Source organism: Rhipicephalus sanguineus, chromosome 4 (genome assembly GCF_013339695.2).
Source record: "Rhipicephalus sanguineus isolate Rsan-2018 chromosome 4, BIME_Rsan_1.4, whole genome shotgun sequence".
In the NCBI taxonomy this organism is placed as follows: Eukaryota; Metazoa; Arthropoda; class Arachnida; order Ixodida; family Ixodidae; genus Rhipicephalus; species Rhipicephalus sanguineus.
In genome coordinates, this window is record NC_051179.1 from 209197805 (window position 1) to 209211555 (window position 13751).

The 13751-nt window shown below is 46.0% G+C and overlaps 1 protein-coding gene across 1 annotated transcript; it reads left to right on the top strand.

Annotated features, from left to right (window-relative positions):
- Window positions 1-3847: 3847 nt before the first annotated feature.
- On the top strand, window positions 3848-13318 carry LOC119392021 (uncharacterized). Its single transcript, XM_049415477.1, has 5 exons — window positions 3848-3868; window positions 5662-5734; window positions 7961-8098; window positions 9393-9484; window positions 13172-13318. The coding sequence occupies exons 1-5, from the start codon at window positions 3848-3850 to the stop codon at window positions 13316-13318; spliced, it is 471 nt and encodes a 156-aa protein (XP_049271434.1).
- Window positions 13319-13751: the final 433 nt, after the last annotated feature.

Below are 13751 nucleotides of genomic sequence, written 5' to 3' on the forward strand. Positions count from 1 at the left end.
ACGGAAAGCTTTCTCCGTTTTGCTTCACTTAACGTGCGGGGTCTCGCTAGCAGAAAGAAACAGAATCAACTGTATCGATTAGTTGTAGAGCGAGATCTCGACGTTATAGCTGTACAGGAAACCAAAGTTGAAGGAGAACAAGAGACTGGGAGCATGGTGCGGCCTTTTAGTTCACGGTTCAGTGTTTGTATAAGTCATGCCATTGGTTCCTCAGCCGGCTGTGCTTTATTTGTCCGCCAGATACAGGGGTTGGTCGTTGAATCTGTTACATCTAGTTTATCAGGGAGGTTAGTAGTATGTGATTTCAGGCACTTTTCTTCTAAATGGCGTGTAATTACTGTGTATGCACCTAATGTTCAATCCGAAAGATGTGATTTCTTCCAATCCCTAGATGGATATTGCGATACCGACAGGCAGCTCGTAATAATGGGAGACTTTAACTGTGTGCTTTCTGCACATGACAAGACCAGCAATGCACCGTATAGGGATCCGAGTACGGTAGCCCTTAGCGATATTATAGACCGATATAGCCTTGAAGATGTGGCCGAATGTCTGGATGCGGGGCAAAACATTCATTTTACGCACTTTCAGAATTCCAGTCACGCTCGTCTGGACAGAGCTTATGTAACGGCGAGTATAATACCAATGTGTAACAAATACGTAGTCGAACCAGTCTTTTTTACGGATCACTGCCTAATCTGCTTTAATATCCGTTGTGGCGGCGCTAGACAAAGTAAGTTTTCCTGGGACCTTTGGAAGCTGAACTCACAGCTACTGGAGGATGACATGTTTAAAGAAAAGGTACTAGAACATGTCGGCAAAATTAACAAAACCAGCGAAATAACGATCGGTGCTCAGTGGGAATATTGTAAATGTGATATTAAGATGATGGCAATGGAAAGAGCCTGTGCAATTAAACGAGAGAAAAGAAAGGAGGAACAATTGCTAAAACATAATTTTACTGCATTGCTAGAAGAAGAAGCAAAATCACCAGGAACATTCTCGGAAGATATTCGCAAGGCTAGGCATAAGCTGGAAGTTTTTGACATTGAGCGTTATAAAGGGGCTATAATTCGAGCTCGTGCAGAAAAATTGTTGGTTGGTGAAGCACCAACAAAACGGTCACTGGGTGAAGAGAAGAGATATGCCCGCAAAAATACCATAGAGGAAATACATCATAATGGTGTCGTTTACACAGATAATAAGGGAATAGAAAACGTTTTTTCTAACTACTATCGAGATCTGTTTAAGCGATCGGAGGTTGACATAGGAATGTTTAGGGAGAAATTCTTACCTTTGATGTCAAAAGTGCCCGAAAGTCGTGTTGTAGGGTTGGAACTGCCCATTTCAAACTTGGAAGTTGAAAGAGCTATTGAGCGGCTAAACCCAGGAAAGTCACCTGGACCAGATGGGTTGAGCGCAGCCTTTTACAAAACGTTTAAGTCCGATTTGTCCCCAATTTTGACTTGTCTCTTCAACGAAGCTTACAAGTATAAGATGTTGCCTCCCACCTTTCTGACGGCGCACACTATTCTAATCCCCAAAACAGATGATAAAACTAAACTCCGCTTTATAAAATCGTATCGCCCCATTAGCTTAACAAATGTAGATTACAAGATCTTCATGAAAATATTAGCTAAGTGATTACAAGGTGTAATAAAGGAAATAGTAGGTCCACACCAGACGTGTGGAATCAAAGGACGCACAATTGCGACCAATATACATAAGGCCAGAACTGTTCTGGAGTGCTGCGATGCGACTGAGACATGTGTAGCAATGCTTCAGTTGGATTTAGAGAAAGCTTTTGATCTTGTGTCACATGATGTCCTGATGAGTGTCTTGGATTTTGTAAACGTAGGCTGCATTATCAAAGAGGGAGTGGCTATGGCATATAAGGGCTGTACAACGCAACTCATTGTTAATAAGTTGGTGGGGGCGCGCATTAACTTGCAACGCTCCGTGCGTCAGGGTTGCCCTCTTTCACCATTGTTGTTCAGTTTGTATTTAGAGCCTTTCTGTGTGAGTGTGATGAACAGCAGTGCCATCCGCGGATTCAAACTGCATGAGAATGAAGTACGATTACTTGCATATGCTGATGATGTGGCAGTTTTTTGTTCAGATTGCGAGAGTGTTAACGAAGTAGTCTATATTGCGAAACAGTTTTGTACAGCTAGTGGAAGTTCGGTAAACTGGGAAAAGTGCTTGGGATGTTGGCATGGGGATTGGCCTTCCACTCCAGTCGTTTTTGCCAACATGCCATGGGTGAATCAGCCTGCGAAATATTTGGGTGTACCACTAGAATTTTATCGTGACAGTGAGCCGTACTGGCGGCGGCAAGTCACTGAAATGCGTGAAAAAGTGGATAATGTTAGAGGATGGGACTTTTCTATTTTCACGCGGGCCACCATATGTAACCTTTTCTTTGTCTCTAAACTCTGGTACACATTACAGGTTTTACATTGCTCGCGTATAAACGTGCAAAAGCTGCACCGTGTGTTTGCAGTATTTATATGGGGATCAGTGTGGGAACGGTCTAGTCGCACTAATCTTTTTCGTCGTGTTCGGTTCGGTGGTCTTAGTCTGTCACATTTGTTTTTAAGACAGGTCGTTAGTCGTTTTATGTTTCTGCGAGACACAAGAGACCCGTTTCTACGTGCAGTTATTCAGCTGAGGCTTGGAAGAGTTTTACCTTCACTCGTTGTCAGCTCGGACTATGTGCATGGGGCGCTTTATGGTTATCTAAAAGAAGTAGTTGGTGCATGCAATTTTTTATTGGCACGTTTCTCTAGCGAATATCTAGCGGGAGTAAAACGAAAAAGGTTGTATAGAGACCTTCTCGACATTGTTTTACCGGTACCACTTTACAGGAGTTTGTACCCTGCTGGACGTGGCGAAAATGTACTGGCCCGAGTAAAAAAAATGGCTGTCCCATCTAGTTCAAAATCATTTTTCTTTAAGCTCCATACAGGGACTCTAGAAGTTAAAACGTGGATGCATGAAAGGGGACTGTTTGTACCGTGGGGAACGCACTGTTTTCTCTGTTGTAAACCTGAAACCATCGAACATGTCTTTCTGGATTGTTGGGAAGGGGTGTTCTTCTGGGACATTCTGCAGAGAACTATAAAAAAAGATTTACCGATTGATGCCTACGGGATCAGGTTTTTACCAGTTAATGAAGAAGACGATGGAGCACCTTATGATACTGTTATGTTGCTCGGCCTTCACAGTATTTGGAAAAAGTACATGGCAGTCCGCCATGCTGATATCAATACACTGCCCATTCGTGAATATTTCCGCCAAATGATCACGAAGTTTATTGAAGAGTGTAAAACTAAAGACCCAATTCCAGAGTGGCTCGAACATCTTGAGCCACTTATCCGTCTAAAGGAATTCTAGTCACTATGTAACCATTCCGGTAATTACCTCTGTATGTACTGTTTATGCACTGTAATATTATTGTATGAGGTGCAAAAGTAAGTAATAAAGAAAAAAAAAGACTGGTACTCAATATGCACTGATTCAAAGCGGCGTCATCTGACGAGACAAACACCAAGGCGTGCGCTCCCCGGTAATAACAGAACCTACGCCGGTGCTAATGCATATATCACACAGCGCTTCAGGAACTCGAGAGGCAGAGGTCGTAGCTTGAGCCGCGACGGAATTGACGTCAGTGAAGATTTGGTGGACCCCGGCATAAAACACTTTCATGTTAGGATCGGTTGTCCGAGCCCGATTTTTCCGCAACGCTATAGCGTAATGCCTTTCCGCTTCACGGGAAACAGGACTATGGCTGTGACTGCACAAGCATATATATCACGTGATGTAAACCTCCGGCTGCAAACTCAAAATGGCAGCCAAGGAGTCGGAGGTGAATCTCATCGGTGCAATCCAAAACTCCCCGTCCTCCACAAACTCACAGTCTCTACGAGGACGCGTTCTACAACAGCCTGGCTTGGATTAAGATTTACGAGAAGACGGGTATTCGCACAACGTGCAGCAGCAGCGAGTCGGCGTACCCCAACATATATATCTCGTCTTTGCAAAGCCGGGCAAAATTCACTTCCGCCGCGGTCTCCGCTTCTGTATCATCCGCTCGTGCATCTCCTGAAACGACAGCTTGAAAAGGTCAAAACTATTTCTTTTCCGTGTTCTGAATGCATAGCTTGAATTCGATGAGAAATGAGCAGCTCTGAAAGTGGGCAGAGGGACGTGCATTCACTTCACTTGTTAACGAAGTAGGTAGAAGCTGCGAAGGCAGCGGTGCTGGTGGTGACATGCGGCAGCGGCAGAACAAATGTGAACGTGTTCGCCGCGCACAGACATGCATTTCCGCCCGCACTGGCACTTTCACTCTCTTTTCGCTTCTCAGGTGTGAATGCACTTGTAATGCGCCAGCGCGGCAGCAAGTCCGTGCACGCGCCCACGAGATGTAACGTCACAGACAATAGGAATTGAGGTGCCGTTTCACTGCGGCAGAGTCCAGCATTTTCGCTTGATGAGCACTTCGATGCTTTCGCATAAAAGTAAATCGTTTTCAAGTGGCCTATTTTGTAGCGTTAGCTACACTGGCCGAGCTGGAGCAGTTTCGCGTGGCATTCCGAGAGCCGTGCTGCGCATGCGCGAGGAGCAATGACGTCACACGGCGCCCAGCTGGCACACCGGAGCCGCCGCCGCCGCGCGCGCCTCGCTGATCTGCGCATCAGAGGAGTGACGTCATAGCCGCGGCACACAAACGGGCGCAGGCGTACACCCAGCTGTGCGCTTCCGTTGCGCAGTGGCCGTCTGACGCGGCACCGGGAGTTGGGGCCATGGAGACGGCAGCATGTTACTACACTGACCACCGAGCCCTCTTTGTGGCAATAGAGAAATGGCGTTGAGCAAAAAATAAATATACATGTGTCAATGCGTATACCGTGTGTGTGTCATTGAAGCAGCAGTAAGCATGATCATAAAGATAATCCTAGACAACCAGGAGAGCTAACAATAATCAGCTGAACCTTAGCTCACGCTACGATCACTACAATTTTTTTGTATTTTCTCTCACTCCTCGCAGAGATACTAAAAGCTATCGTAGTGTTACATTGTTGCTAGAAGGCTGCTCCTCCGTATCTTCGTTCTTTTTACGAGTCCCCTCAGCATAACAAGCGTCAGAATATTCGTCGTTTGCTTCCAGGTTACGAGACGCCAACAAACGTGTGGATACATCGTTACCGGTTGAGCGTGCCTGACATCCCAGCAAGTGGGAGAAGCTGAATCAGCATTGGCCTAATGCTAACCGGTCTGGCAGGATTGTCCTTAACACCAGTAAGTATAACTTACTTTTCCTTCCCGTTGGCGAGACGACGCGAAACCACTTAAAGGAACACTAAAGAGATTTTTGTGTGTTTTTGTCAACAGCCTCACATGTGGCGAGAGTTAAACAATCAATAGTGAAAATATAGGACTTTACGAAAGAAGAACGTAAAACATGAAACATGTCGTTCTAAAACATCGTCTTGTAAACTCATGATTCGCAGTGCTCACTTTAAACTCTTACTATATGTATGCGCTAAGCGTTGTACAAACTTTTGTCCTTACTGGCGTGTAAGTTCCGCAAAGTCTCATTCTCACGGTACGTTTGGTGCATGCATCTAATGTCTGCATTGTTTCACTGACTTTCAGGCAGCCAACCGCAACAGTGATGTGCTGGAGGAGTGCGAAGACAACATTGACCCTGGTCTCCGTCATGTGCATTGTAAGTGTTCAGTCATCTAGCGTGGGATCAGCTCGCAAATGTGTAGGGAATATTTTTTTTTGGTAGAAGTAGATTGTAGATGCTTACGAATACGGCTGGCTAAAGATTTCGGCACCTCACTGGCCCGTTCTCTCACTGGCCAGTTCCCCGGAGGAACAGCGCATTTACAGTGCGCAGCTTCCGCGTGGAGAGAAACCAACTTTTGAAACAAGCTCAAGCACGTCAAACACACCGTAGAATTATTAACGCGACAGCGTTAAAGAGTTTGTTTCGCAGAAATTCCGGTGTCGGTGTCGGCATCGTTGATTGTGAGCGAAAATTCAACGTTGTCCGTGAGCGAGAATTCGAGCTAGATTCAAATGCAGAAATAATGAAAGACTTCAGCTCGAGTGGGAATCAAACCCAGGACTTTTGCGTGGCAAGCAGATGTTCTAATACAGAGCATATCCGGCGCTTTAAAGTGCTTCAGAAAAAAAAAATACAGCGTATCCACGGGTGAATGATGAAGAGCTTGGGCGAAGCTCCTGAAGCAATTATGGTTACACCGTGAAATGTTCAGTGGTTTCGCCCAGCAGTAAGCAAAGAGATACGCCGCTTTGATTACTGTTCGCCATCTAGCGTGCAGAGTGCCGCTGGGTTTTTTTTTTTTCGTTTTTTTTTGCACACATATTGCACACATCTCTCTGGGACAGCGGCATCTAGTATATCGTCACTCAACTGCAGTTTGCATGCATCTCTATGGGACAGCGCCATCTATTGAATGATACGGGAGACACGACGGCGGGCACACGCCGCGTGGAGCGACGACCGACCAGGTGATGCTATAAGGAGCTTCGCCCCTAATATGAGAATCTCATGTATTGCGAGGAGCCTTCTTAACGCGCGTAATATTGCGTGGCAGAAGCTTAGAATCGCGCCAGGCGTTAAAGTACGTGAGTTGCGCAACGAGTGGTTGGTTAAAAGCCCACCAATTGCGAAGCGCGCGGGCTTAATTAATCGTCATTATCAGCAACAGCATCAACAAAGTGCCCAGCTGCGCAATTGCGCGTGTTGCCTTATAGAGGGACGTGTAGTGGGTACTTCGCCCATTCGCAGAAGGAAGAATTATGGCGTAGTGGGCACTTCGCAAGTGTACTTGCAGTAGGCATTCTATGATAGGATAGCGAAGCCAGGCTAGCAATTATATTGACAAGGGAATGTGAAGGGAATATGAAGGGAATGTGAAGGGGATGTGAAGGGGTCCAAACTACGATATTGCGTTCTACTCTAGAAGGCGAAGCTCAAGCGTCCTCCAAGTTTTTTCGGGGGAATGTTGAGCTACTTGCTACGTGTTGCAGACTTGATATACATCTAACTAGCGCACAATAGGCGTCGGACGAGATCAAGAAACGCTGCACGCACTCCTATACGCGCTATTGTTAATCGCGCTAACGCGTTCTCACTCTTCGAGTCAGTTGTTCAATACCTCGCTCTGCGCCAAATTAAAGTAGAAGGACAAGGCGTGCACATTTAGTGCTCGTCTCTGCTGCCCATTTTCTTTCTACTTTGATTTGCAGCAAGAGCGAAGTTATGAGTCACCGACACTAACCAGCCCAAACCCACACTCTAGTCAGTTTTTCACATCACGTTTATCAGAACATATTACTATTGCAGTGAAACACTAAAGCTATGTCAGCTGTGTCTCTCTGCGTCATTTGTAACATTGTGTAGCATTGTGTTCTCTGTCTTTCTGTCTCCCAAGGTGTGCTTTTAACTCACCAGACATGTCCCTAGATATGTAACCAGATATGTCTCTATAGCCGTGACATTGTCGGTACTCATGAGTCATTCCGGACACTTCCCAAGGATACCGTCGTCGGTCCTCGTGGTAAGAGCTTTGAACTAACAACAAATTAAAAATCAATGTTCCTGCTTTCACGTTAACCTTGGCTCTACAGTAACACCAAGGATGAAAATACATCTTATGGTGACACTATACCGACCATCAGAATGCAAATTATTTGCCGATTAGTTGACGCCACCTCTTTATAAACACCGTTTTCCATAGAGTACGTCCCGGCTTGATTTGTGCAAAAGCTTTCATAATAGCAACGATTTTTCTAGAATTACTCATTAACTTCCTTTCGAGTTATCTGCCCTATCATACAAGGTAGTGCACGGAAGAGTCATGATAGTCGAAAAATAGAAACCGTGTGTTACGGTGGCAGATTTTTTTTATTGGTTTAGTAAAACTCAACTGGGTCACTTTCCCGCAGTGCATGAACGGATACAACCTTGTGTCAAGATTCTTTGGCTTCCGGCACCAGCTGCGCCAGCACAAGATAGCAGCATACATTCCGGATGTCACCGACCTTTCGAGCTGGGGTGAGCCACATTAAACCGCGTAAGGAAGCGTTGTAGCAGCCGACAGTGCACCTTCTGCAGAAAAGCAGCGTTGAAAGAGGCAAGGAAAATAACATGTAAACGCAGAGGTTGTGTGTTTATTACAATACTCTAATGATTACACACGCGTCTAGTAATTGTAGCAGTCTAGCAGCCGCAGTGGAACAGTGGTTACGGTGCTAGGCTGCTCACCCGAAAGACACGGGTTCGATCCGGCCGCGGCGGTCGCAGCGAAGGCCCATGTACTAGATTTAGGCGCAAGTTGAAAACCCCATGGCGGTCAAAATTACCGGAGCCCACCTCTATACGGCGTGCCTCGAAATCCTACTATGGTTTTGGCACGTGAGACCCCTGAATTTATGTCATCATAGTTATTGACATGGCATCCATTTCCTCATTGTATAATCGCTTGACAATTGCCAACCATTCCGAGATACCAGTCACATAAAAAAGATTCACAACCAACGTACTCTTACTAATCATACTGGCATGAATGCCCGTCAGAAAAGTTGTAAGCTAGGGGTAAGGAAGGTTACTTTTGCGATGACACGCACAGTTCAGCCGCAACCCCTCTTCCGCGAATTTTTACGTCTCCCTCAACCCTTAGAGCGCACTTCAGTGTGAATGAGGGAGAGTTTTCACTGAACATTACTCCATTGACAATATTGTGAATAAGTTTTCCAATGCGAAGTGCCCAGTGAACAACGTTTGGTTCGGTGAAAGGACTGAATGAACGCCAACTGTGAGACTCGCGAATAACGCATGGCTTTCTGCATTTCTTTACTGGAATTCTCTTCATGCGGAAATCTTTCAAATCGACATTATTTACGGCAATAGTATGCAGCGGACTTCGTCAGCGCCGCGTGAACTCAAATATTTTTTTCCTGAAAATTGTACACGCATGTATTGTACCATCGAGCGTAATTATTCTTATCAAGCACTGGTTAGCCAGATACCTGGGTATAACTTCGCACGTTCTTCCATTTAAAATCCAAAAATGTGGAAGCAAATTTTCGCGATTCTTGCTTCATTTTATCTGGATCTTTTTTTTTTTGCATTGCGCCTGCTTAATTTTTTTTTTTTCTGTATAGTAGATCTAACGTTTTGCGTGCGGAAACATTCGTTTGCTGACGTTAACGTTAGTGAAGATTGGCAGCAATTTACGTATTTACTTGAGCATTCCCTTCATGTTAACAAGCACACAAGTAGTCAACTGCGACGTTTTATTTAGTTGTTCTGAGGATCAATATTTACGTAAATATTCTCGTGTGTGCAGTAAATAGCCGCAAAACCTCCGACGAGATCACCATGGGACTGGCAAGTGTCAGCCTAATCTTCGACGTCCTCCTCTTCACTGGAGCAGCAAGGGTAACGACCTGCCTTGTGTGTACGCCAAAGTGACGAGGATCCAGATAACTGTAGTTTCCTTTTAAAGCGACACTAAAGGCAAATGTTGAGTTGACATTGATTGCGGAAATAACGTTTCAGAAACCTCGTAGTGCATGTTTCATGCCAAGGAAATGCTTATTAGGGGCGAAGCACCTTGGGGTACTTAGGGTCTCGGCTTCTCGACGCGCCATGTCATCTTCACTGTCCGTCATAAACGGGTATGGGCCACGAAATTTGGGTAAATCCCACTACTCGCCACCGGTCCATACTATGAATATTATGAGTTAAAGGTTCGTCGTTAAAGCATAAAACATTACGTTTGGCTTAGCAACCGAGCCAGAATCCCCGATGAAATTTACCAAGCCGCTCAAGATTCTTATATAAAACCAGAGACACAAACGTGGATCTCTACGGTAAAGTTATCTATTTGAAACAACAGTTCTTGAAGCACATCTTCAAAATGACGGTGCTTTACTCGCCACCGGTTCACTAAAAATGAAGAAGGCAACAGTTAGCCCAACAAATAGCTGACCACGTTATTGGAGCTGAAACACCCTTCCCTACATGCCGTAGGGAACTGAAACCGGGCGTGCAGGGAAGAAGAAGCACCTTACAGTAACCTGCATTCCGACGCAGTTTTCCGGCGACATTAGTGGAGCTCAAACACACTTCCCTACATGCCCGGTTTGAAGCTTGGCAGCACTAGTGCATCATCAAAGAAATCTCTCAAAATAATGTGACAAATTACCTCGGTCAGGCCTAGGGTGCCTCGATGCGCGCGCAGGCGCTCAGGGTGCTGCCACCTTTTGTACCAGTTCCGCCATTGTAGTGCCTACATCGTCCTCTCCAAGCTGTTGTGCTCACTTGCGCGAAATGCTGCTGCGTTCGCGCGGCTTTCTTCGACGTAGTATGCCTGGATGTCGTGTCCCTCAGTGAGCGGGCCCCTTCTCTTCAGAGCGCAACCGGTATGCAGCGGGAGTGATAATGGCGGCCGCCGTAGCAGACGACGCAGATGCCTTCACTCGCACTATAGTCAGGCCCTTCTTCTTATTCTGTCTCTCATTGCCCATTAGCAGCGATTTTGCTGTGGGAAACACCGGCGCACACTGCATGCTTCGCCCCTCCCCAGGTTTCACGTTAGTGGAGCTGAAACGCCCTTCCCTACATGCTTCGCCCCTCCGCATTTTTTTAAGGGGCGAAGCACCTTAAGACCTCACAATGTCTGTCCGTCCACCGTAGTCTACAGTCGAAGCGCAGGTGCAAAACAGCTGTGCATAAACCATCTACCGCGCGAGCACAGCGCGCATATGGTTTAAAAATGGACCGTACTCGGCGTGGCGCCGCTCGAAAGCTGCTCGAAAATAAGCGCATCGATTAACAGGCAACAACATGCGCAAAACCGTCTGCAGAGCGCGCGTAGCGCGCACATGGTCCCATTATAGACCATTCTCGGGCGCGGCGTCGCGCGACCTCGTCTTTCCCAAATTCAGGCTAGATCCTATCGAAGAACCATTGGCTCTACAATTCACGGACCCCAAAGTAGTAATAATGAAGGCAAAACGGAATCCACAACTGAACACGACATACGAGTTATGACCAATAAAACACATTGTACATGACTGCACGCAAGCGTTGTCACTCATTTACATGCGCGAGTGGGCAATGTCACAGGGGATTCACGGTTACCGAACGATTCCCAGTGCTTCGCCCACCCATCATCATTCACTTCGTCGATATGCCTGGATTTTTGAATGAAAATCACGTTTTAGTGCATGGCATCCGACGCTGTGGTTTCTGCTCTTAAGGGTGCATTACACAACATCACATGGACACGACATTTTTTCGAAGTTTGCGTTGGAGCGACTTTCATGAGCGTGCAAGGCAGTACGCGATAACGAAACTACCACTAAACGCGACCGACGAGCGGAGTGCAGCCCTGCGAAAAAGGAACTTTTGTACAACCCGGCACCGTTCTACACTGCAACGTCAAGTTCTTTTTCCAATAAATCAAACAGAAACGCACAATCAGCATTTTATTACGCCTTGCAATGCTCGTAATGTTCTTTTTTTATCATAGGTAGCTTGAATACTAGTGATAATGTGTACTCGGGGCTTTTGACGCCGGAAAGTGGTAAGTTGGGCAATTTGGTAATGATCTATTATGTAACTGCGCAAAACACTTGATGCCCTCGGGCTCGTTCCGAAACGTCCCACTGGTGGCGCATGTAGTGTCCTACATTTACCTTAATTTCTCGTTTACTAGAACACTGCTATTGATAATATTGACGTTTTAGACGTTCTCAAACATTGGCATTTCACTCCGACATTAATTTTTATTTGCCTTTAGTGTCCCTTGAACATGAAACATGAATTATATATTGTTTGACTGTACTAGCCACTGGCCGTAAAAATGCATACGTCGCAGTCTTCAAAACATGCGGTAAATAGCTGGATAAGTCATGGCATGTAAGCCCGTAGTCGAGAACTGTCAACACCAGCAATTCCGGTAAAGACACAAGCTAGTTATGTCGCAAATGACTTCATCCTTGGGATGCGCGAAACAAACACAGGGACTAAGAAGAGATACACACAGGACAAGCGTGTGTATCTCTTCTCAGTTCCTGTGTTTCATTCGCGCTTCTCGAGGATGAACCGTTTCCAACTAGGCTAAATAGCTGTGCTACTACAATGCAAATGACGTGCCATCGTCAAGGCCAGAAGCTCACTCCTTTATCTTGTTTGTCAGACCTCCATAGCCGCAGATTCCACGTGTAGCGTTAAATGCACTTCACTTCACTCTAAGAAAATATCGAGTAAAAAGGGCCTCTTTTTGTCCCACAAACAATAATCGTCCTTTATTTTGCCTTCCTTTCCTTGCACTATCACCGCGCGCCCGGTACTTTCTGGTCACGAACGACATGCGCGCTATCAGCGTGACATAGCATTCTTGGTAGGAAAGTGGCCAGCGCCGAGTTTTCAAGAAAGGAAACGCAAGCAAGCCAGATGACGATTATTGTTGTGAGACAAAAAGACGCCCTTTTTCTCGATATTTTCTTAAAGTGTTGTCCTAATGTATCCGGCCAAGCATGATGCAAGCGTCAAGCATGGTGGCGTCGCATTGTGTCGCATGGATGGATGGATGAATTCCTCATTGAAAAGTGTTGAACACGCACATTGCTACAGCTGGCAGCACATTGCCACGCCGAGTTTGCAGCCGCTCCGGCGTTAGGGAGGTGGTATTGTTTTTGAGGCCACTCGTGCAAGCGATCTGATTCTATTTCCAGCGTTTGTAGCTCAATGGACAACGCGAATGGCTTCAAAACCTTCAGTCAGTCAGTCAGTGAGTCAATCAATTTATTCATGCATTAATGAGCATCGAAAAGGCAAAACAAAATAGCTGCCCATTTGGCGGATTGACTGTTTCTAACATTCGTACATTTTGTACGCGTGGGAAAACCACCTTGTTTCCTCAATCACCAATATGTGTAACCCTTTTGTCTACTTTAGTTTGATGGTCCCGGCGTTAATCGGTGTGTGATTAAAGTTACGCCGTGAAAGTTGGCACCTGTATAACATCAGGCGAGTCTAGCAGACTTTTGTCAAAGTGTACACTAAGATGCGTGTTCACAACAAAGGTAATCATACAATCTCGGTCTGTCTTTACAGGAGAGCGGCGCTACGATCCAACTCGCAGGCCTCTGGGGTTCCATCGACTGCGTCGTTGACGCCGTGATTGGTTTCCTGTCGGCGAACTACACCCCTCCTGCCTTCGTAAGAAATTATATGTACACCCCAGCATGCCTCCATTTATAAAGCCTAGGTAACCTTCTGGTGTTCAAATGACCTCGGAACAAGTCAACAAAACTTAACGTTTTCATGCATATTCAGGACGTGAAGGAGTTCGTTGCATTGAAAATTGTATTAACGCGGTAGCGTTAGAGAGCTCGTGTCGCAGAAATTCCGCTGTCGGCGTCGGCACCGTTGGTTGTGAGCGAAAAATCATCCGTGAGCGAAAAATCGAGAAAGTAGCAAATAAAGTAAACGATAAAATCTTCGGTCCCAATGAGGATCGAACCCGGGCCGTTCGCGTGGCAAGCAGCTGCCTTACCGCAAAGCCACGATGTTGCTTGCACCTGCTTCGGACAAAAACACTACATAAATGTCATGTAGTGAAAGGAGTCTCGACGCATTTTGTTCGGCAGGTGTCACGACGAAAACGAGCCCATAAGGTAGGCGCATTCGCGAG